General features: G+C 53.5%; 5 protein-coding genes across 5 annotated transcripts; 2 read left to right on the top strand and 3 right to left on the bottom strand.

Moving 5' to 3' along the window:
- Positions 1-2,738: 2,738 nt before the first annotated feature.
- Positions 2,739-7,138, top strand: GCG54_00011352 (Transcription elongation factor SPT6; the record flags this gene model as incomplete). The annotated part of the gene is made up of 4 exons (XM_045411257.1): positions 2,739-2,901; positions 2,954-3,141; positions 3,193-6,820; positions 6,879-7,138. 4 exons carry the CDS (start codon positions 2,739-2,741, stop codon positions 7,136-7,138), a joined length of 4,239 nt encoding a protein of 1,412 aa, XP_045268315.1.
- A 994-nt stretch (positions 7,139-8,132) lies between these two features.
- GCG54_00011353 (Endo-1 3(4)-beta-glucanase) lies at positions 8,133-10,577 on the bottom strand (the record flags this gene model as incomplete). Its single annotated transcript, XM_045411258.1, has 2 exons — positions 8,133-10,128; positions 10,180-10,577. 2 exons carry the CDS (start codon positions 10,575-10,577, stop codon positions 8,133-8,135), a joined length of 2,394 nt encoding a protein of 797 aa, XP_045268316.1.
- A 2,491-nt stretch (positions 10,578-13,068) lies between these two features.
- GCG54_00011354 (Ribosomal RNA-processing protein 7) lies at positions 13,069-15,995 on the bottom strand (the record flags this gene model as incomplete). Its single annotated transcript, XM_045411259.1, has 3 exons — positions 13,069-14,106; positions 14,333-15,672; positions 15,776-15,995. 3 exons carry the CDS (start codon positions 15,993-15,995, stop codon positions 13,069-13,071), a joined length of 2,598 nt encoding a protein of 865 aa, XP_045268317.1.
- Positions 15,996-18,982: 2,987 nt separating this feature from the next.
- On the top strand, positions 18,983-20,907 carry GCG54_00011355 (uncharacterized protein; the record flags this gene model as incomplete). The annotated part of the gene is made up of 2 exons (XM_045411260.1): positions 18,983-19,079; positions 19,178-20,907. 2 exons carry the CDS (start codon positions 18,983-18,985, stop codon positions 20,905-20,907), a joined length of 1,827 nt encoding a protein of 608 aa, XP_045268318.1.
- A 1,677-nt stretch (positions 20,908-22,584) lies between these two features.
- Positions 22,585-24,092, bottom strand: GCG54_00011356 (Regulator of cytoskeleton and endocytosis; the record flags this gene model as incomplete). The annotated part of the gene is made up of 3 exons (XM_045411261.1): positions 22,585-22,610; positions 22,678-23,929; positions 24,057-24,092. The coding sequence occupies 3 exons, from the start codon at positions 24,090-24,092 to the stop codon at positions 22,585-22,587; spliced, it is 1,314 nt and encodes a 437-aa protein (XP_045268319.1).
- Positions 24,093-24,283: the final 191 nt, after the last annotated feature.

Raw genomic sequence — 24,283 nt, forward strand, 5'->3', positions numbered from 1 at the left:
AGGGTACACAGCAGAAACAGACGACGGAAACAGATGCAGAAGTGAAAGGGAAGAAAAACACTGGAGCGTTCAGGATTCAGATTGGACTGGACTGGACTGGACTGGTGGGAGAAGACTGGCTCGGTCAAAGGTTCCAGGCCTGGTTTGCTTGACACACATACATCCAGTCAGTGACCAGCAGTGAGATGTGCCTCTCAGTGCCCAATGCGAAGTGCAAAGTGCAGCAGCAGTGAATGGGGGGGAGCTGGTGCAGAGGGGCAGAGATGCAGAGATGCAGGAGTGCAGAAGTGCAGACTCGGGCGCTGGTTGGTGCTGAGGCTGCTGCCGTGGAGGCGAGCAGGTGCAGGTGAATCCAGGTCCAGGTTCAGTGTGCGGATGCAGCCCACCAAAGAGCCACGGTCCAGTCCGGTCCCGTCCACTTAGTCTGCTTTAGATGGTACCTAAAGTAGGCATAGCCATGTACTCTGCGCGTATCCATCGTCTTACACTGGTCTCCAGCATGTCTGGCCGACAAATCAGCGCCCAGGGACGGTTTCGGATCACACGAAGCCTGCTGTTGTTGTGTCTTCAGAACCCAAGCCCCAAACTCCCAACTTTCCAAGGTCTGCGCCGATGGCGGATGCGATGAATCCCTTCTATTGCCTCCGAGGTTGCCTTGGGTACCCGACCTCCTTCCTCCCACGGCATCTTAGCACCAGTCTTGACGGGCCATGGCCCAGCACTAGACCGGGCCAGTGTTTTAAAGGCGTCAAGACCCAGCCCCGGAGTACGGGATAGAGGTAACTTGACGCACGTTTTAGGGCCACAGTGGCAGCCAAACGCTTGAATCTCTAGGGGGCCCTGTAGAATCGTGGGGCCACTAGTGAACATTCGCGACGGACAAAGGTGGACATCCATCCTCTGCTATTTTGCAGTGCCCAGGGAAGTACCTGCTATCTAAAATCCGACATCGACGGCACGTTTTCGAGATGCCCGCTTGAAGTACCTTACCTCACCACCCGTGCCTTGCCTATCTTTGTAAGTCTGCCAACGACCGTCACTCCTTTGGCCACACCTAGCCAGCCTGTCAGATCGTCGGCGCCAGTAGCCCGCTTCGGATTGGGCTACGACACCCGAGAAACACGCCCGGCCGCATCAACCCAACTCCTTCCAACGACGTACGACTTCGTCATTTGCCTGTGTGCCTGACAGCCAGTTGAATTCTTCCCGCGACAGAGGGGAAACGAGGTAAGGCAGAGAAGGCGACAGAAACATAGAAGATCTTGTGTGGAGCGCCAACAGAGACTTCTATCGTCTCTCGTCTAAGAATACCACCCACCTCGACCAAACGTTGGAAGCAGTTGTACATCACTGATCGCCCCTCACTGCCTTCTTTCACATTTCAGATAGCTCAGTCCAATCCAATTCTGTGGACTTCTCCATCACCCTCTCAACCCATCACACCAACCTCCTGGCTTCAGACAGGGGCCTGGTCGTCTGTATATTGAAAGCTGGGACTTTGACTGATGCGATGAATCGCTTCGAGCCAACGATGGCAGAGAAATTCCACTTCTCCCGCACCGGGGCCTTGAATCGCCAAACGGGCTGGTGTCTCAGTGTCTCGCCGCCCGCCCTCATTGGCCCCTCACCCCCAACTAACCCGTGCGTCTGTGTGTATGACCTGCTTCCCGACGGGCTCCATCTGGTTGCCCAAGCGCGAAAACCCGTGCTATCGCGGGCTGCACGATGGATCCGTGGCTCGCTTGTCGCTGTTGGCTGCAATGCGCTTCCCTGTGACGGCGCTGTCTTGTGTCATGTTGATAGACAAAGAACGGGGTCCCTAATGGCTCAACCGACCTATTCGATTCCTTTTGACTCAGTTCCTCCCAATCATGAACTCAAAAACATCTTTTTCGACGAATCCCCACGCAAAGTAGCCCACGTCTTCACCTACCCATGTCCACTCGCAACAAGCAGGTTGGCATCCGATATGTCCTTTCGAGTACGGGATAAGGCGGGATAGAAAACTAGTTCGTTTGGTAACCAAGCATGCCGTCCCAAACATTGCATTTTCTGGAACCCTCACCGCTCACTGTGGCTTGTTTGATAGAGCCCTGAAGCATCTCTGGCGTATCGCCGACCTGGAGCCACTGTGTTGAGTAAGCTCGTCAACGTGGTCAATGGTTATCGACCTCTGTAGTAACCCTGTTCCTTGGGAAGACATTGAAATTCAGCGTGGAGAGTCATGAGCTACGACCATTGAATGGCGGGTCGTGGATTAGCAGACTGGGGTAGCTAGTTTTCCTGGGATTGACCTCAGCCAACAGGGAAGGTAGGGGTCTCGCCGCATGGGGACAGGCTTATGTAATATATCGGCTGGCAGACATCTCGGACTAACTGATAAGATAAGGACCATCGGATGTCGGATAATTGTAGCCAATTGAAACTGCCTGCGCGAGGCTGAGGTCCAGCGAACGAGGCGCGCAAAAGGTCCAAGCTTTCAATTATTCCAAGTGCAGCGGCGACCGAAATTTGTCTGGCGACGGGCGCATTTCTTCAGTTTTTAATAATTTTCTTCCAGCAACCATCCCAATCTTTCGACTCGAGACCTCGCGACTACGGATCTAGCTGAAAAAATCCTGCTACCGCAAGATCTCGCCGGCAACTCTGTCTTCGAACCTTTCATCGCGCCGGACCCGCCAGCAATCACGACGTGACATCAACCGCGTACTGCGACTGCCCTTTTTGGCGAGTTCAAGATGAGCAAGTCCATGCGTGACTTCGTTGACGGCGAGGCCGAGCTCGATGACGAGGATGACGAGTCCATGGATGAAGATGCCGAGCCCGTTTCTCGCAGGAGGAACGTTGCCCCTGAGGATTCTTCCGAGGAAGAAGAAGACGACGATGACGAGGAGGAGGCGCGTAAGGTAGGGAGGACCCAGCGCCGTGCTATATAACCGGTCACTAATTCAAGTATCTCTAAAGATTCGCGAAGGTTTCATCGTCGACGAGGATGAAGAGGAAGAAGGCGAGGACTCAGATGCCCAAGAACGGATCGTGAAGAGGAAGCGCGAGCACCGCGATCGGGAAGAAGAGGAGCAGCTTGACGAGGACGATTTGGAACTCATTGGAGAGCAGATCGAACGTCGAGCACCCACACAAGTAGGCGCCTATCAACATGCGCCGCCTCACTCCTTACTGACAGCTACCTAGCCCAAATTCAAGCGTTTGAAACGAGGACATCGAGACGAAGATGATAGGGGCCCCGAGCGACGCGGCTTGGAAGACATGTTTTCGGACGAGGACGAGGAGGCCAACGAACAAAGACACTACGGCCGAGCGAATTACCGCTCCCAAGCTGACGAATTCGATGACTTTATTGAAGAGGACTTCCCCGAGGACGAGGACGAGCGAGCGCGTCAACTCGAAGATGCAGAAGTGGCCCGGCCGCGCGACAAGGGCGTGGGCGGTGTCGTGGACACTACTGGCCTTGATAAGGACGCTTTGGAGGACATGGAAGCCATTTTCGGTAACGGCGAGGACTATGACTGGGCTCTGCAGATGGAAGATGAAGAAGAGGATCGTGAGCGTGAAGAGCAAACCATCGAGCTTAAGGACGTCTTCGAGCCGTCTCAGCTGAAGGAAAAGTTGCTCACCGATGAGGACAACCAAATCCGATTCACCGACGAGCCCGAAAGGTTCCAGCTGGACCGAAAGCCATTCAAGCATCTGCAAATAACTGCAGAGCAATTCAAGGAGGAAGCCAGGTGGATCGCAGCTTTGATGTGGCCCAAAAAGCTTCTCCAGTCTGAACTTCATTCGCCCTTCACCAAGGCTATCGGCAAAGTTCTTGAGTTCTTCGTCGTTGACGACGTTGAAGTGCCGTACGTTTTCCAACACCGCAAGGACTACTTGATTCACGCCAAGAAAACGAAGAACCCCGACCATCGCGATGATCCCGACGCCCCTGAGTACATCGTCAGCGCCGACAAGCTGCTCACTCAGGACGACTTGTGGCGCATCCTCGAGCTTGACATCAAGTTTCGCTCTCTTATTGAGAAGCGGAACTCGTTGGAGAAGACATTTGAGAGCCTAAAGGAGTCGGCCAACATTAACGATGATGTCCTGACAGACATGATTTCCCAGGCTGCCACCATGGAGGAGCTGCAGGACCTCCAGGACTACCTCCACTTCCAGTACATGGCCGAGCTGAAGGACCTGTCTTCAATCAACGGCAACGGTAATCAGATGAAGCGTCCGGGCTCAAAGTCGAATTTGTTTGACCGCATTCGCAGAAGCAAAGCAGCCGGCTTTGTCCGCGCTTATGGCATCACCCCTGACCGTTTCGCGCAAAATACTCTTCGAGAGGGCAACAAAGTCTTTGCTGATGATCCCAGCCAACTCCCCGATGACCTCGCTGACTCGCTCACCGATGAGGACTTCCAGACTGGCGATTCCGTTGTAAACGCTGCTCGCCAAATGTATGCGGAAGAATTATTCGCCAACCCCCGCATGCGGAAACACTTCAGGATCAACTTCTACCAGATGGGCGAGATAAACTGTCGTCGAACGGAAAAGGGTCTGAAGAAGATCGACGAGTCGCATCCGTTCTACGAAGTCAAGTATCTCATCAACCAGACAATTGCCGATGTTGCTCGACAGCCTGAACTCTACCTCAAGATGATGAAGGCCGAGGAAGAGGGCCTCATTGAGGTCAAGTTGACTTTGGAGAATGAGGACGGCTTCAAGCGCCAATTACGCCAAGAATTTATCTCGGACAACTACAGCGAAATTGCTGATCGGTGGAATGAGGAACGTCAAAAAGTGCTTGACATTGTTGTTCCCCGCCTTTCAAAGATCATCGCCAAGGGTGTCAAGGAGTCACTCCGTACAGCGTGTCAAGAGGAGGTGCTCAAGTCTTGCCGCGAAGAGTACGCTAAGAGACTCGATCAAGCACCTTACAAACCCAAGGGCATGATTCTCGGCACCGTGCCTCGAATCATCACGTTGTCCAACGGTATGGGAGATCCCGCTCGAGATGCCACTTCATGGGTCTCAGTCGAGGAGGATGGTCGCGTCATCGAACAGGGCAAGCTTGGCAATCTCGCGCGTGATGAAGCTACCCGTGCGGAATTTGTTGACATCGTCAACAGACGCCGCCCCGATGCCATCGGTGTCAGTGGCTTTTCCGCAGACACTCAGAAGCTTGTTAGAGATTTGGAGTCTTTGATCAACGAAAAGGGCCTGATGGGTCCTGAATTCGACGATCCTGAGCTTGGCGAATACAGGACCGAGCCCCTCGAAGTCATCATCGTCAACGACGAAGTTGCACGTCTGTACAAGGACAGTCCGCGAGCAGTAGCTGAACACCCGACCCTTAGCCCTCTCACGAGATACTGCATCGCTCTGGCGCATTATATGCAGAACCCGCTGAAGGAATACGCTGCCCTAGGCAAGGACATTGCGTCGTTGGCTTTCCACCCTTGTCAGAACCTTCTGCCCCAAGAAAAGCTACTCAAACATCTGGAGTCAGCGATGGTCGACATGGTGAACCTGTGTGGCGTGAACATTAACGAGGCCATCGGCGATTCATACACGGCTAATTTGCTGCCTTACGTTGCTGGCCTTGGCCCGCGCAAGGCTACCAGTGTCATTAAGGCTATCAACGCGAATGGCGGATCTGTCAGCAGCAGAGACGAGCTGGTCGGTGATCCGGACAGCGGAAAACTGCCAGTCGTGGGCCCTAGAGTATGGAACAACTGCGCCAGTTTCCTGTTCATTGACTACGATGCGACAAATCCAACCTCCGATCCCCTGGACAATACTCGTGTCCACCCCGAGGACTACGAACTTGGTCGCAAGATGGCGGCTGATGCTTTGGAACTCGATGAGGAAGACGTCAAGGCCGAGACAGACCATAACGGCCCCGGGGCCATTGTTCGCAAGCTTTTCAAGGAGGACGAACAGGAGAAGGTCAATGAGCTCATTTTGGAGGAGTATGCTGAGCAGCTGGAGCGAAACTACAGTCAAAGGAAGCGCGCGACCCTCGAGACCATCCGAGCCGAATTGCAAGCGCCGTACGAAGAACTCCGACGCAACTTCGCCGCACTTGGCGCGAACGAGATTTTCACAATGTTTACTGGCGAGACGAAGGACACGCTTGCTCAGGGCATGATCATTCCGGTGAACGTTCGGGTTGTGAAGGACGACTTTGCGATTGTGAAACTCGACTGCGGTATTGAGGGTCGCATCGAGTCGCACGATGGCCCCGACGGCGTACGGGTAAGAGGCATTCTCTCGACGGGGCAGACGATACAAGCCAAGGTCCTCGATGTGAATTACAAGGACTTTATTGCCAAGCTCTCCGCCCGCGATGCCGAAGTCAAGCGCCCGTACAAGCGGCAGCTCTACCACGGTCATGGACAGTGGGATGACAGACTCGAGGCAGCCGATAAGGAAGAGCTGCGCGAGAAGGATAAGACCACGGGTCGCACTCAGAGAGTCATCAAGCACCCCATGTTCAAGCCTTTCAATGGTTTAGAGGCAGAGCAATGGCTTGGTACTCAGCCAGCCGGAGAAGTCATCATCCGTCCCTCTTCCAAGGGCAACGATCATCTTGCTATTACCTGGAAGGTCGCCGACGGTGTCTTCCAGCATGTTGATGTCTTGGAATTGCAAAAAGATAATGAGTTCTCGGTCGGCAAGCTGCTCAAGGTGGGCGGGAAGTTCACCTACAAGGATCTTGACGAACTGATCCACGAGCACATCGAGGCCATGTCTAGAAAGGTGGACGAGATGATGCAGCACGAAAAGTTCGAGAAGCGCTCCAAGCCAGACCTCGGTAAGTTGACCTGGAGTTCTTCTGACAAGTTGTCGATCAAAGCTAACAATGTTTGCAGAGAAATGGCTCACAACGTACATTGACGCCAACCCCAACCGCTCCGCCTATGCTTTCTGCATCGACACCAAGCACCCTGGCTACTTCTGGCTCTGCTTCAAGGCCAGCCGTTCGTCGCGAGTCAACTCCTGGCCTGTCCGTGTCATTCCCGGTGGCTTCGAGTTGTTGAAGCAGGCCTACCCCGACATGAGAGCGCTCTGCAACGGCTTCAAGATTCGGTACCAGACTGAGATCACCAAGATGCAGAAGGGCGGTAGATAGGTTCCCCCCTCCGAGTCGAGGGATTACAGAAGAGGCGTTGCGAACATCGGCAGCTACTACTGAGACTGATGATGATGGGCGAGGCACTCGGTGATGAGAAAGTTACTGCAGTTGGGATGTGAGAAGTCGCCTGCGCCCGAGCCGACGATGGCGGCTATTTGTTTATTCTATTATTTTCCAGGGCAATTCCGGAAACGTTGGGCGAGATGGGAAGGGGCCGAAGAGCGGAAGATCAAGATCAACCAGCATTCATGTAAAAGTATTACCTAAAAGCTCAGAAAGCTCAGGGCCATAGAGGAAAAAAAAAATATTGGCGTCTATTGATGAACATCCGTTTATGATCTGGCGTGAAGTACTCGAGGTGATCTCGCTCGCTGTGGAAAAGTTCGCATGTGCCGAATGCCTTGGGGTCCAACATGTCCCGTGCCTGTGGTCTTAGAACAGTGTAGGTAGGCATATGAGGAGATTACGTTCAAGCCTCAGCAACAGCGCCTGGAATAAATGGCCGTGAATTTGCCCAGTATTGTTATAAACACAAAGATCATGCTTATCCAGCGCCAGAGCCTTTGGATTCGAATCCCTTTTTGTCTCTTTTTTCACCCTTTCCGGTCTTTGTTTGGTTCCTCCCTCTCAAAGAAAGGGCCGAGATTGTGGGATATCTGCGAGAGCTCATCCCATGCAGCGCGCCCCACGAACATGACGATAATAGCCATGACAAGTGTTCAGAGAACCATGGTAAGTGAATGTTCAGGCGATGCAAGGGCGATGTAATCACTAGGCAAACGAAGAGAGGGAACGTTAGTGGCGAGCTCCAATCGTATTATTGAATAGAAAAGCTATCTTCTCCAGAAGCGAAATTCTATGTACATAATTTCTAAAATTTAGATTCTATGTGAAGCAGATTTGTGACAAAAGGAACGTAATGTGCCTCCAAACGAGACACTGACATGTCCACCTCCCTGTTTGTTTATCCAGGATTCTTATAATGACACCCTTACAGAACGAAGACGGCAAAAGCGCCGACCGCCATGAGGGCAAAGCTGACGCCAGCCTGGACGGCGTTGTTGGTGATGACGGGCTTCGTCGTCGTCGAGCAGCTGGCGCCGGAGCAGACCGTGGTGGAAGCGCCCGGGGCGGTGCCAGAGGCCTTGGCGCTGGATACGGTGGATGACTTGGTGACCGTGGTGGTGGAGTTGCTGTAAGTGTTGCTGTTGTTGCTCTTGTTCGTGTTGCTGCCGCCCGTGGTCTTGGCAGGAGCGGTGCTGACAGTGATGACCTTGGTGACCTTGGTCGCGGGGGTGGTCTTGGGGGTGGCCGGAACACCGGGGGTCGTGACCTTTGTGACGGTTTTGGTCGTGACGCTGCCGATGGGGCAGTTGGGAACGGAGGCAGGGCACTTGGTGATGGTGTAAGTCGTGGTGTAGACCTTGGTAGAGACCTTGTTGTTGCTGCCTCCGTTTGTCTTGGGCGTGGGACTGATGACCTTGGTGGTGACCTTCGTAGTCACGCTGCCGATAGGGCAGTTGGGGACGGAAGACGGGCACTTAGTGATGGTGTAGGTCTTGGTGAGGACGGTGGTCCTGACGCCAGGGGGGGTCGTCTTGGTGGTGGGCTTGGTGGTGTTTTTGTTGACCTTTGTGGTGGCCTTCGTGGTGTTGCTCTTGTTCACCTTGGTTGAAGCCTTGCCATTGCCCTTGGCGGAGGTAGTCTTGACCGCGACGGTGACAGGGCAAACGGTAGTGTAAAGGGCAATGGTCTTGGTCACGACGGCGCCGACTGGGCAGTTTGTGACGGTTGGGGCGCAAGAGGTCACAGTGGAAACCTGGGTGGTGAAGACTGTTGAGGTAGTCAACTGGACGACGGAGGACGAAGAGACAACGGGAGTAGGAGCGGGGATGACGGAAGTCTGATTCCAGTTGTTGGTGATGATCGAGAACGTGCTGGCGGTTCCAGAGACGGTACCAGTGCCGGCGTCGGTGACAGAGCCGGAAGCAGAGGCAGCAGCAGAAGAGACGGAAGCTCCGCTGGACCCGGCGCCGGATGCCTGGGAAGAAGCAGAAGCGGACGCGGAAGCGGAAGCGGAAGCAATGTCGGAGGAAGCAGAGCCAGGGGCAACAGCAGATCCGGAAGTAGCGGCAGAGCCAGAGGCTGTGGCAGAGCCTGAAGCGGCGGCAGATGAGACAGAGCCTGAGGCTTGAGCAGAGGCGGAGCCGCTGACCGAAGCAGACGCAGTGGCACTGGCACTAGCAGAATCGGTGGCAGAGAGGCTAGAAGCCGATGCGCTGGCGGAAGAAGACTGGCTGGCAGATGCGGAGGCGGAGGCGGAGGAAGAAGCGGACGAGGACGCCGTGGAAGAGACAGAGGAAGAGACAGTAGAGGAAGTCTGTCCGCCCTCCTTGAAGATGCGGATATCCTTGACCTTGAAGTAGGTGTCGCTGAAAGCCGATGGATTCGTAGCGGCGTAGGTAGAACAAACAGCATGGCCTGTGGCGGCCTTGCATTCGCTACCCCACACGCCATCATTTCCGGCAAGCACACCACACATGCCGATGTTAATGACGAGTCTCTGGTCCTTGAAGTGGCTGTTGATGTTGCAGGCATCGTTGGCGATCAGCATGCTGGGAGTGCCCCAGGTCGCGGTGTCAGGGGAGTCGGAGTTGACGTTGTCCGGAACCGAGCCCCATCGCCAGGAGAAGAACTTGATGTAATCGTCGGTCCACTCAACAGCGTAGACGCCGCCATCAGAGGAGCCGTAGGGGTCAGAGGAGGTGGTCGAGGTTGTGCAACCTTGGTTGGAATACTGGTTGGGCGCCTCCTGATCACAGTTGGGCGTGTCCACCTGGGCAGTCTGGCCAGTCGAGCTGATGAGGCACTGGCCTTGTTCCGAGGACTTGTAGGTGTGAGCGGCGGGCTTGTTGACCTTGTTAAGGTTCCAGCCTTCGAACCAATCGAGCTCTCCCTTGGTGGGCCAAGGCGAACCGTACGACCAGCTTTGCCAATGTCAGTGCCAATATTGACAACAGTGTAACCAACAGACTTACAAGGCAGGCCAAGCACCACAGACGGGCTTGGGCAAGTGGGAGAAGCGAGCGACAATCAGAGCCTTGTTGTAGACTTCCTTGCTCTCAAGTCTCACACTGGAACGACCAACACCAGGGAACTGGGTGATACTTTTGGCGTCGAGGCCCAGGTAGATCTCGCCACCGGCGGTGGACGCGAGACCCAGGGCTTGGGCATCCGCCTGGGAGCGGTAGTTGATGTAGCCCGAAGTTGGATCGACGTCGTTGTAGTTCGAGGTGTTGTAATTGCTCTCGAAGAAGGTGAACTTGCTGAAGAAGTTGGTCGAGTCGTACGTATCGGCCAGAGAAAACTTCTTGGCAGCAACATCACCAGCCAAGGCCAAGGCAGCAGTGCCGATGGTAACGAGCGAAGGGGCCATTTTGAGCGATATTAAGATTATTGAAACGAGAGACTAGGTATTAGGTGTCTTTAAAAACGAGTGACTTGACGAAAGATACGTCGTTGGACGAGCAAGGCGGCTCTGGGGGTTGCTGGACGGCACAGGAGTTGTCGAGGTGCTGCGTGAGGAGGGAAGGGAAAAGGAAACCCTTGTCGAGTGGACAAGGTGCCCTCTTATGAAGCCCTTGGTTGCACATCGCGAGTGTGTGGTTGAAAGTCCCTTTCTGCTGGTAAGTCGGGCACTTACACGCGGGCAGGGGGCACAGCGGCATCACGGCAAGCCAGCCTAGTGAGGGCTGGGCTTCTCCTGGAAGTGGTAGCTCGTCGATGGCCTAGCAAGTTCTCCAAAATCGGGAAGGGGTCGCTTGGTCGAGCGATTGAGCGCCCAGAAAGGAAAAGCCTATGTTGAATAAGGCCTCACGATAGCAGCTGGAAAGCACGCAAGAGTCCAATGATGGCGGCTTCGGAGCCAAGCGCCGTAAGGTCCGGGCACAAGTTCGGTGGAAGTTCCTTTCCTGCGGGTCAGGTCTGCGGGAAAGGGGCCCGGGAAATTGCGAAAAGGGCAATGATTGACAGCGATTGGAGGGATCCCGCGATGGCTGCCACGGGGCGCCGCGATATGTTGCCAGGGTCGGGAGTGTGTCGCCCGACGTGCTAACTGGAAGTGACCGTAGCGTCGTGACTATTCGAACGTGGTACGGAATGCAAGCCTTCAGCGACAGCCGCACCTAGTGGCGTTGCGGTTATCTGGTTGGAAAACCGTGACTCAGAACCACCCTCCCCTTTCCTACGACACGTTGTCTGGGTCGCCGGATGCACTTGTCAAGTTGGCGTGATGTCTAATGCAGGTACGTGATAACGGCGAGCAGAGGCAGGTGTTCGTCAGACATAGTTGCTGTTCTGGGCTGTGCCACATAAATCAATATTATCCCCCACGGCGTAGATAACCATGAGTCGTTCGAGGTACTTCCTGCGATCAATTTCCACTTGCTTCGACAGTTCTTTTCGACATACACATGCAATGCCAAGGTCATTGAGCCAGGACTCTTCAACGATCAATAGAGATATGACACATGAGGCTTCAGGTGAGAGATGGACGTCGATGAAGCCTTCCACCAGGTGGCTATTCTAGGAGAGCTGAAGGAGTAAGACGTCGGAGCGTCAACGCGGCTATCACCTGGCACCGTCACAGCGCTCAGAGAGGGAAGAAAATGGGCGAGTTTTGAACATATTGGTGGGATGGTGAAGAGTTTACTCCGTTGATGCTAAGTGAAAATCTCAGGTCGGCCACCAGCTTTGAGCTATGCCCAAATAGAGCCAACGCCGAGCCAAAAGGCTGCTTTAAGCCTTTAGACCCCAGTTCAACCACGACAACCCAAAAGCAATGGCATCGTGCCGGGGTTGTTAAATTACCAAGCTGTGGTCATGCGGCAAAGTATGCGAAAGTCGTGTATGCGGAGGGACTTTGGTCTCTGAACCTGCAGCAAAGCAGGCAGCAGCAACTAAGGAAATCTGGTTTTCGATCCTGTCGCACAAAACAGAATTTGCACTTGGCCCCCTCCCACGTCGAGTCGTGCAAGAAGCCGATGGCATGGGAGCGCCATCGCGTCCGGTAGACTGTTCACTAGAACCAACGGACGGAGCAGCGTGATACCACCGCCCGGCGCTAAAACAAGACTTGTTTGCCGAATGAGGGTGTTCGAAGCAAAATAGACGACGCACTTGCATTGGAATGGGATCGAGAAAACACTGCACCACGTACTATTCAGGAGGTTTGATTGACCGCCTAGGGCCTGGGATAAGCTAATGGGAGCTGAACCATACTCCTGGGTCTGCTTGAACAAAAGCCCAATTATTGGAAACGTCTGGACGAAATTTTCGATTTGCCGGCAAGCACGTGGCTTTGAGATGTTTCTGCCGAAGGGCATTAGACGGCGTGGTGGCCGCCAAACCGCCCTCCTTCCGTGACTATCTGAGCCTGTTGACCCTCTTTTTCGACTGGACTGAATACATGGCCGTCTTCTTCTTTTTCTCCTATTCGCGTCGGCTGCTTTTGGTAACATCTCCGTAGAGTGTTTGATGATTGGCCTAAAGGCGGTTTTGATTCGTATGATGGGCGCATGCGAACCTGCCTAGGCTGATGCACTTGTGACCTCTTGTTGGTATGATCAAGCCATCGCAATCTGGATTCAGTCAGTCTCATCCAACCAAGTGTTATGCGGGAAAGATTATGGGGATATCCTTCTTGATTTCAGACAAATTTGAGAAGATATGAATATAACGCGGTGTTTGTCGGCACTGCACCAACAGATCCAGGACAAGCCTTTCATTTCTAGGTGCTTCGCTGGCCCCGCGTGCGTCATCATGGTCAAGACGAAGTCATGAGAAATCGCATGTAACTTACATTATACAGGTGCTTAGAAGCAGGGGTATCTTTGTGTGGTTGGTTGCAAGAAAGGCCTTCCGCAGCGTCATGTCTCGGGCCTGAACTTGCCGCGCTTCTCCCTCATAGCGTCGACCTTCTTTCGGTCCTCATCAAATCTCTGCATCAGGGCAGCCTGCTCCGCTTTGCGACGCTCGCGCATCTGGAAGCGGTAGAAGTCGGTTGTCTCCGACTTCTTCTTGGCTGCCTTGTCCACCATCTTCTGTCGAGCCTCCTCGGCCTCGTTCTTGCTTGCCGGAGCAGCACGGCCGCCGCGAGTAACCGTAACGAAGCCATCTTCGTCCGGCTCGTTGCGTAACCTCTTGGCCATTTCCTGTGCCTCCTTCTCCTTGCGGTTGAAGACGTTGAAGAATGCGTGAACTGACTTCTGTGTCGCCACCTTGTCGCAGCGAGAGAGTTGCAGATGGGTCGAGATCCATTGCGATCCGAGCTCAGGTAGGTCTTCCGACACGCCCTCGCCCCAGACGGGATACTTCTTCGACTTGTTCGCCTTCTTGATCGCCTTCAACACGAGCTCGACACTCTTGTCATCGGCCAAAAGGACGATGGCGCTGCTGCCACTCTTTCGAAGCCTCCTCGTCCAAATATCCGGCAGCCGTGCCACTTCTTCCTCCTTCGCTCTTTCCTCCGCTTCCTGCTCGCCGCGCTTGCGCTTCTTGCCAAAGTTCGAGACTTTCACGGCCTGGGCTGGGTCAATGGCGGTCGCAGCTTTTCGCTCATCTTCGAATGCGATGCCCTCGAAGCGGCCGGGTCCAACCAGAGCGGCAAACACTTGGCGAAAATGGGCCTCGGTGCTGTCTACTGGTACATTCTTCAAGAACAGGCTTCGATCGTCGATCTCGGTAGGGATCTTGGGCGCGTTTCGTCGAACGCGGATTTCGTGTACGGCGTTGACCGGACAAGACGGAAGAGCGGGAATCTTGACGGGGAGGAGGACGAAGCCGTCTCCTTGAGACTCGGTTGATGGCATTTTGGCGATAGCGGGCGGGCCGAGCAACGTCAACGATATCTTGTCGTGTTCTCTACGGAGAATGCAAGCATAGCAGCTTCTAAAAATCTCAATCCACTGGGAAAAAGTTTAGGTGGGGCCGAGTCTTATCGATTGCTGCTGACTGGTCCGTGCGACTTTCTCGGTCAATCTCGGTCAAGCTCGGTGACCCCTCTGTATCAACGGCACCGATACAATCTGTGAACTCAGAGGAAGAAACACTGATTGAATCAATGGTGTCTGAAATAATGCGATTTGTTATGCATCATATCTCGATCGCTATTCTTCCGATACCGCGGCTCACGCAGCTCAGCATCGATCCTGCCTTCTCTTCAGGAGATAAAGCTGTGCCCCTGTGGTCGACCCGACCAGACTTCAACACTACCTTGCACGTTCCGCAATTTCCGACCTCACAGCTACTTTCCAAGTCGCCGATGTCACGCTTTATTACCTCCAGAAGTGTTTCCTCTTCGCTTACTTTGAGAACCTTGCCGTCTCGATTTGATACCTCCACCTCGAATGGATCGCCAGTCGTATCAGCAGCAAAAGCCTCGTAGTGGACATCAGTGGCATCAAGGCCACTTTCTTCCGCCGCCTTCTTCGCCGCCTCCATCATACGTGTCGGTCCGCAGACATAGACGTGGCTGTTCCACTTGAGAGTCCCCATGATCTCGCCGATATCCATTCTTTCTCCTTTGGAACCATCATAGATGCGGGCGCTCTTACCAAAGGACTCAAGGCGCGAGAGGAATGGCACATCGTCGGCCGAGCGGATGCCGTAGTGTAACTCAAAATTGTAGTGGACTTTGTGGTAGGCCTCCATGAGCGCCATGAAGGCAGTAATGCCGATCCCGCCGACGATGAAGACGTGGTTGCTAGACGCACTCGCAACCTTCACATCTGTAGTGATCCGACCGACCTTGACGATGTCGCCAACATTGGCAGATTCATGAAACCAACGAGAGCCTCCGCGGCCATTAGCTTCGAGCGCGATGCCCAGTTCGAATCTTTTGGGTTCACCAGAGACGATGGAGTAGGATCGTAGCAGTCCGTTGGGAAGCTTGATCTTCGTATGGGCGCCTTCCATGTCGACCTCGGGTTGAGCATCGCCACTGACAGATTCCAAATTGAATGAAGAAACCCGAGATGTTTCCCTCTTCTTCTCGACAATTTTGTAGTCGCGCCATTCTTCACCCTTTTCCTTCGTCTTTTTCGCCTGGGCCTTCGCTTTGGCTACTCGCCGTTGGAACGCGCCACGACTCTCCTTTCCCATCTCTTCAATTTGCGCCAGCTCTTCGTTCATCTGCAAGTTGCTCTGGTCTCTATGCAGGAACTCCTGCACCCTCTCAATGGTCCATGCTGGCCACTTGCGCTCGATAAGCTTAATCTCGTCGCCGGCCTTGACGGTGCCCTCCTTTAGAACACGGTAGTACCAGCCAGTCCTGCTCGTCCTGTAGGTGTTCGGGGCGAAGTTCTTGAGTTGGAAGCGGTGGTTGAGCTTGAAGCAAGGCTGTCGAGGCAAGCTGACTTGGAGCACGACCTCGTCGCCGACGGCAATGACATCGCCAATGCAGACATTGCGCTCGTTCATGTGCTTAGTGACGAAGTTTTCGCCAAAGCCGCCCGGCTGGAAGCGATCCGCGGCTGCGGGAAATTCAGTCTGCCATCCGGGGTAGTGCGACGAACAATCTGGAGATTGACTGTGAGTTGAATGTGCTATCGCCATGAGAGATGGTAGGTCACTTACATCCGTGGATCGCCTTGTCAACACCTCCGTGAAAGGTCGGGTCGTGCTCGTCATCCTCAAGGCCGAGGAACGAGACTCGAATGGGTCCATTGCGCAGATTCTTGTCTATTCCCGATTCGATCTCTAACCCCGGCATCTTCTTCATGGTGCTTGTCCGGACCTCTAAAAGAGTGTCGCTGACGAAAGGCGCTCTGAGGTCGATTTGCTCTGAGGCACCCATGGCTGCAATTGAATTTTGACTTTCAAGTGCAAATGGGTTTGAGATTCAATTGAGATGTGAGAATGCGTGGGAAGTAACGGAGAGAAGTCGTGGGAAAGGAATTCAAGCTTAGATCTGAATCCTACCCGGCCGGAACGGTCGATGACAGCCAGCCCCAGAACCGTGTCAAAGACGACCTACACACGGTACCCGGCACCGTGAGGCGCGGCGACGGAGTGGGGTATGCGACACTGAAGCATCATCGTCAAAGGGTTGCGGGGTTCCTCTGTGATTACACATTTGGCAGATTCGGGAATTGATGCTCAAATCCCGCGCGGAACTGTGAGTAAAAGCAGTGCTGGAGCACAATACAAAGCTTCTGTCAGTCTGGCCTGTATAACTCATGCCATGCGGACTGGAAACAGGGCGCATGATACTTCTTGATGTTAATGGCGCCCTTCGATGGACCTCAAATCCTTTCGTGAACTTTGATTGTGTAATGTGTGAGCCGTGTCTGCGAAGGAGTAGTTTTGTCATTCCAATGAGATGAATCGGGGCCGACAGGCGTTGGGTCGGTATGCCATAGGGACCTGCCCTTTTCAGCATCCATCTGTAATCAGGGCTAAGCCGACAGGCCTGTTCGGCGCAGGAGGAGGCTTTTGAAGCATGCTGGCCGACTTCGCAGCATAAGCGCCCAACTAGTATATGTACTCAACTATACTGCTTCATACCCACGCTGACGTAGATGCCTAGGTAAGGTAGGCACAGTAGATCATCGATGCATTAGGCCCATAAATCCCGACAGACTGTGGACTCTCCGGCCCGGAGTCCCGCACGGTTACACAGCGGATGGATATGCCGCCATGAGATTTCCTGACGACACTCGAACATAAGGCTGGCAGAAATCCGCTCATTTCGATCACTGAGCTGCAGTAACTTGATATTAATATTCCGGCACATCGCAATGGCAGCGGCTAAATTCCCAACCCTCTCGACGCATGATTCTGCGACCTTTTTGGGCGAACGCGGGATGGTCTTTCACCACCAAGACATCCCGGCGATCTTGCCTGGGCAATGAAATTGCGTAACAACTCGTGCAAATAAGGCAAGTTTTGTCGTTGCAGTTTCAGATACAGGTTGATCGTGATGCTACCGGATTCGTCCCCGACTTAGATCAGTTAAGGCCTCCATGCAACTCCAAAGTTGAGGCATCTCTCCCCGAAGATGCTTTCTCATGAGCGCAACTTTGCGCCTGACCACTAGGTATTTGGGCCTAAAGTAGCACAGCCCATATGACAGGTGAAGGGGGCGTCAAGCCCCTCATTTCAACTCCGGTATTATGCACTTTGAGCTGTCGGTCCAGTGCCTCCAGGAGGGGTGCAAAGCTCGGCCCGAGTTAACTAGCAAAGATGACGATGAGCTATCGAGAGAGACGGGAACGATGACTGCAGCCTCCATTTGTGCTCCGTTCGATACCTTGTGAAAACGTCACTTGACATGTTCTTTAGCGTCAAGCATCGTCGGGCACCGATCAGCGAATGGAGTCACGCCACATAGTTGTCCCCTAGGGAGGAAACAATCAGCTTTGAGCAAGTTCAGCCAGCCACGGGTCAGACAGTGACGGTCAATCACGAGGTTTGCTTGGATATGGCTTGAAAATTCTTCAAGTCCCCGCTGATGAGGCTCTTACCCCCTGCCAATTGCGTAGGTTGAAGCAGACCCTCACGGCCACATCACTATGATAGGATATGCGACATCATCCTTTGGAGCCTCAAAGCCTCGCTGGACAACATTGCAGGGTCCTTTTTTGGACTAGCGCGTGCACTTGCAATCGGGCACAGGCTGTGGAATTTCGGGCGACGCTGACAGTCATTTCGCCATCGGACCTGGATCAAGGCTTCCTGAACTGATTTGGCAACAGATGATCTAGAAACTGCAGTTGAAGAAGCAGTAATACGGCGGGAACCGAGGGGAATTTAACGCCTCTTCTCGCAGCAATGCGAATAGCGAGCCGTGGCGAACACTGCGGGCGGGGCGAGATTTCAATGATTGATGTTGTATGGTCTCGTTCAGTGAGAGAATGACGATGGGGAGCGGCTCTGCTGAATTTTAGCCCTAGAAAATCTGACCATGATGTGATTGGTTACATGACGCATGGGTAATCCGATGCAGGGGTATCCTCGTTTGAAGTGGATGATCAAAGACTGGGTATTCGTACACAGTGGATGAAATACACAGTAGTGCCTCGCCTTATTTCGAACAACCAACAGCAACACCACTGCGAGAGATGCAGGGAATAATCGATAGACCGACCCATCAAGCAGGCTGAGCAGAGCCTCATTCCCGCTAGAAAATTGGGGGTTGATTGTCACACATTGCAGGCCAAGTGAGATCCATAGTTTCTTTCCAAGGAAAAGCTTCTTCCTCGAGTCTGGTATTCTGTGTATCTTCCCAGCCACCGGATTCGGATGAGGGAACCCTTTGGTCCGAGACAATGCGGCTCTGCTCTGCTGCTTTCCGGAAAAGCGCAATTTCTCATCACGCAAGCTCCTCATTTCAATGTCTTGCAATTAAGAACTCAGATGTCTCTCAAGAGCAAGGCTATGGGTTGAGAGGGAGGGGGGAATAAGGGGGGTGCGGGGTGCCGGAAAGGGGGACGTCCCAGCCTTCTGTCCTTGCTGCATGTTTGAGGCTCTGTGGAAGGTATCAAAGGTATCTTGTGTAGATATAAAGCAGAACGATGCGTTTCCCCATGGGAAGGAGCACCTCATGCATGTAGTCCTGGTCGCCTTACCAACCTAGGTACTTCATGCACCAAGTCGCCTGATACCTTGCTATTCTCTTCCGCGTGTGGTACACCACATTCTTCACCTGGTACAAGTTATTACTCTGCCTTATGTCGTCGTGCGAACCACCTGACAACTTCTTTCATTTTGCTCGGATGGTCTCTGGACGGGTTTACGGCAGCCATCGAATTTGCGAGGATGCAACGGCTGCCTATCGAGATAATGACCTACATCACCAATCCTCTAGGTTTACATGACATATTCAACCTCGCTCTTACTTGTCGACAATTCAGCTACTTGATCACTAATGACGATATCTGTAAGATCGCACTTGAGGTAGCGCTGAAAAACTCACCGTCTGAGATGTTTCGAAGTGCCCTGCTGACTTGGTGGCTTAGACTCACGCATCGTATTCAGCTGAGCTCCGGGTTATCCGCTCATCTAAGCAATATGCTCGCGGCTTTCGCCGACTGGTCAAAATCCGAGATGCCATCGCCACAGCCACGCCCTACTCAGTAGCCGTTGTGGCCTGCGCCAATGACTTTATCTACTGCAACGGCATGCTCTGCTATACTGTCGGCCCCGAACGGCTCCGTATTCTCGATCTCCATAATTCTGGATCTGTGGAGATGGTCATCGATACGGCCGCATTACTTCGATCCGTTCCAGATGAGAATCTTGGCAACAATAGCTACAAGTTTCGCCCCATACACTACGCCGAGGGTATAGTGTCATGCCTCTATACTCCGCCCAAAATCGAAGGTCGCAGCCGTCTTCTCGTGCTGAACTTGCACGAGAGGAAGCTGCTCACATGTCATCGTCTCGAATCGCACCAAAAGCTGTTCGTGCGCAACACCCAGAATTACTTATATTACGGAACTCATTCCTTTGTCGGGGATGATGGCTTCAAGCGATGGGTACTGAAGCAATTCAGCATCAGAGATCAACAATGGGGCTCTGGTCACTTGGACTTGGAGGACATCGTTGGCTCAGACATTGGAGCTACGGTGTGCTTCGAGATCATAGATGATTATTTTTATGGCCTGTCAAGTCTGTCAAGTTTTGACGTATATGAAACGGACTGGACCTCATATTACCTTGGGTTCCGCTTTCCGGTTGGTAGCTCACGCCCGCGAGACATGCAGCTGACATCGAAGAAGAAAATGTGGCGCCGTCAGCATCAAGAGGGACCAATCGACGACAGATGGAGCACTCTGAGTCTCGAGAAGGATCCAGTCGGGGGAAACCTCATGGCTGTCGAATGCCGACGGGAATACCTTGTCGGCGACTGTTCGAGCACCCGAACCAGTTACCGGACAGATCTCAACTTTGGCGGCAGCGACGACTCTGACAGTGATCAATCTGATTACGAGTATGACGCGGATGAAATGGAGCATCCATCTGATTCTACGTCTGCAGCCGCCAAAACCACACCAAGTCGAGACCCATCGACAGTTCACCGAGGCGATGATGGGTCAACTATCCCAGCAGCCACTTTTACACACTGTTTTATACGTTCTTACCACCCATCTTGCGAAACGTTTATGGATCTCATCAACGATCCTGCTGCCAGCGAGACCATGATACAAAGACCACAAATACGTTCAATATCCCGCTCTATGCCGGCCGGCCGTCAGCAGAGCTCTGATAAGGCCAGTGAGGTCTCCTGTTGGCCACAAAGTTTGGGTACAGAGAAGCGGGGTTCATCTTGTGAAGCTCTGGGCAACATTCTCAACCCGAGGGGTAAACAATTCCACGGTCCAATTTCAGGGGCGATGGACGATCGGTCCATTGTTTACGCTGTCGGCCAACCCAGTCACCACAGCACACGGCCTCTTGTCTTCATCTCTTTTGACCCCTCTATTAGGCTTGGTGGGCTCACTTGCTGGCCTGGCGGTCCAACAGGACCGCCCCTGGTTCTGCAGAAGCCACGATCTTGTGAGGCCAGCTCAATGGGATGCTATCCAACCCCGCAGTCGATGCCAGACTCAGCACCGACATCTCGAAATGCATCTTTTAGCGAAGGATGCATGTCAGACAAGAAGGAGGCCGCGTGGGGTAGCATAACCCCGGCCATGTACTCGGACAGCCTGCGAAATATCGGAACACCTACTGGCTTCAATTTTGCATATTGCGGCGATCATTGACATCCTTACCGGCGCTGCTGATCAGACAGCCGATACTTGCATCTCGACTGACCGGTCTAGACACTTCAACGTTGTTTTCACATGGTCGAATCTCACCATATCGGCATCGAAACGGCTACCAAGGCGGTGATCATTGACCACTGCGAGGTACTTTATCCACGTTCTACAGACATAGGGCACAGACGAAGGTGCCATCGACGGACATGGGTTGGGCTTGGGCTTGGGCTTAGGCTTGGGCTTCTGCAGAATCTCCTCATCTGCTGCAGGTAGCCCAGCTCAGCGTCGATAACCTGGTCACGTCGCTTTGCACTTTAGTTTCGCGACAGGGGGTTTAGTTGCCTTGTTTTTCAAGCTGTGCGGCTCGTCCCCGCCTGGGAGCCCATGGTTCGCACGATAGCTGCTGTTCGCCTCACCTTAGTCTGTGAGCTACTGTCCTACCCCGGCCAGAGGAAGGGGCTGGTTACGTTAAGCGAGTGACCGAGTGAAGGGGCCCAGCATGCCAGCATCGGTACCTATTATATCAAACTTTGCCTTAGAATTCCTTGAAGCTTTGCTCTTACCAGTTATAATTAGCCGCGTGGTGTACACATGTAATCAAGCTGATCTTCAGCTTCTGGCTAATATGCACAGAGTCCAGCCTTTGAGTTCCTTTCGACTGGATAGATGGAAGCCAAGCTTGCCTGCCTATCGAACCAGGGCGGCCCTGTCTCTGAATGTTCCAGAGAGATGTACTTCATGACTGCCAGCGACAGCCTGCCCTGATACGGAGGGGCTTGCAGTAGAGACATGCCTCCGCGTAGCCTGCTTACAGTGGAACATTCGGTCGATTTCGAGTAAGGCAGAGGTCGTTTATCACAGACAAGATGCGACCAAAAGAAGCCGGGGCCGCAGAGACATGCATGTTGCAGTTTGAGGTGCATACATGTCGAGAACCGTCGCAACTAGCACAAGGGGGGAACCCCGGGGGGGGGGGAGGTCCGACTTTGAGCTTGAGGCTGCATGCGTTTACAGACAACTGTTTGCTATTGATGAGACGATCTGCAGATGGGAGCATTGGAACTTGGAAACACTGCAGAGTATGGGATTGAAGCTTGTTCTTCTGTCGTGCAACTGTATCCCCCCGCCTCATAGTCTCCCACACCGGCCACCGGAAAGACAGTCCGGTAGCCACGAAGACAGCTCACAACACCAATCGGCCAGCTTGTCCCTGGCATAGAAGCACTTAGTCATGATTTTTGGGAAACAAAGAGCGAGATTGGTGATCAATAAACGAAGTGTAAAAAAAGTAGGTGTGATCAGAAGCCCATGCCCACCCTTGCAGCAATGTCCTTTTGCCTGCCTGTTGCTGTGCCTCCTTACACCCAACAGCCTCATCTACATGAGGCTCTTGTCTTTGTGTCACACGCCCTTCGAAAGACTCCACCCGAAACTTTGCCCGGGGGAAAGCTTTGCTTGACTCCCCTACTTCACATTTCTTCTCCCCAGTTGTCCTGCTCTGTGTTTCCGGCTCGAAATGACAAGCAGTCCCTTCTGCGTACGCCAAAGACCCCAAATGCAAGTTGTTTCGCGCTCCCTTTAATGTCCTCGCAGTCGTTCATTAGGCGCCTTTTCTGGCGCATGTATTCGGGCGAAAAATCGAAGAATCTCGTTCATTGTGGGTGACGGGCGAAAGTCTTATTAACTGTTCAACTTCACATAGTTGCCTGCACATCCAGCTATTAGCCAACGGTTGCGCCAGGATCAAGATTTGTGTGATTGGAAGAAACCTACCAGGAAACTGGCCGCTCTTGCCATTTAGTTTTCCAGTCCACCATTCGTTCTCATTCTTAGTGCGACTGACAATCTCAATGATGTCGCCGGCCCGGAAGCTCAGGTCACCTTCTGCTTGTGCAGCATAGTCGTAGAGGGCGGTGACAGTCTCGGCGGTAGGAGCACCGCTGAGTCGGCTAGGCTTGGGCTTGGGTGGTGGAGGCTTCGCCTTCGACTTTGCGGCGGCGATGGCGGCAAGTCCAGGGCTTACAGTTCCTCCGTTGGTCGCGGGAGGCGAGTAAGGAGGAGGAGGATTGGTTTCGCTGGCTTCTGCCTGCTTACTGTATCCGCCGTATTTGGATGTTGTTGTTGTAGACGCAGCAGATGATGAGGGGCCGGCGGTGAGCAGGGCTTGAGGCTTGCCGCCTTCGAGCGTAGGACGGGTACCGTACTTTACCGGAGGACGCTTCTGACCGGTTGTCTTGAACTTCACGATGGACAGCTTCTCGGCTTGCTCTTGGATGTCGCCGCGCTTCTTGTGGAATGCTTCTAATACGTCGAGGGTAAGATCGAAGTAGCCAATGTCGCAGTGTTGCATCTTCTCATGCAGTGTATAGAAAATGTTGAGTTGCATGTAATAGAAGGACTGGAAGAGAGGACGGATAAACTCTTGCTCAAGCTCAAAGAGGCGAGGCAGTTCTTCCTTGAGGAGGTCGTTGAAGTAGTTGAACTCTTGGGTGGCCTGCTCGACGTCGTTCTCGGCCTTCCACAGCGCCTTCTCGTCCTTGGCGGTCCGATCTTTCTTGTCCTGCAGCTTTTTCAGGGTCTGGCGGTGGCGGTCGTAATCGAGCTTCTTGTGTTCGCGCTTCAATGCCGTCTTACGAATAACCTTGACAACATCGAGCAGTTCGTTCGCGGGACGGATTACTCTGCTCTCAATCATCTCGAGCTCGGGCGCAAGGGTCTCCTGTAGGTCTTTGACAATGGCCTCGTACTCCTCGCAGGCGCGGATGCCGTCGGGGTTACCCTGGACCTCGATACTCATGGGATCGGACATGCGACCGGATATGGGCTTGTAGAGCTCGCTCATAGCCTTGCTGAACTCGATCTGGTGGCTGAGCATGCCGTTGATGGCCTCGAAGTATTTCTTGGATTCATCGTGTAGTCGCTTGGTCTCGGTTTCGAGCTCCTGGAAGCGGCGTTCAGAGTCGATGTAGACGGCATCCTTTGTGTGTTCGCCAATGTTGAAGCGGGCCTTAAATTGTTGCGGCGCCTATCGCGAAAGACCCAGCAAGGTCAACAGTCAGCGTGGATAGAGTAGAGGAGACGGGTGGCTCGTCGCGTAACATAGCGGAAGAGACGGAGAGACCCCTCATTTGGTGGAAACGAAACAAACGTACCCGAATGACGCTTTTCTGGAAGCCCCGGAAGCTCATGGCGGGGTGGAACTGTGGTGGTGATGTATGGGATTAGGAAGGAGGACAGTTGTGCCAATGAGGAGCAACAGCGGAGGAATCGTGGGATAAGGTTATGACGAGGGTGTTCGCTGTCTGAGGGTATTCCACGTCCAACCTTATGAGGAGTGGGCTTTCGCAACCTGATTGTCGCTGGTGACGACGTAGGCGTG

The sequence above is a fragment of the Colletotrichum gloeosporioides genome (assembly GCF_011800055.1).
Source record: "Colletotrichum gloeosporioides strain Lc1 chromosome Unknown consensus_17, whole genome shotgun sequence".
Classification (NCBI taxonomy): domain Eukaryota; kingdom Fungi; phylum Ascomycota; class Sordariomycetes; order Glomerellales; family Glomerellaceae; genus Colletotrichum; species Colletotrichum gloeosporioides.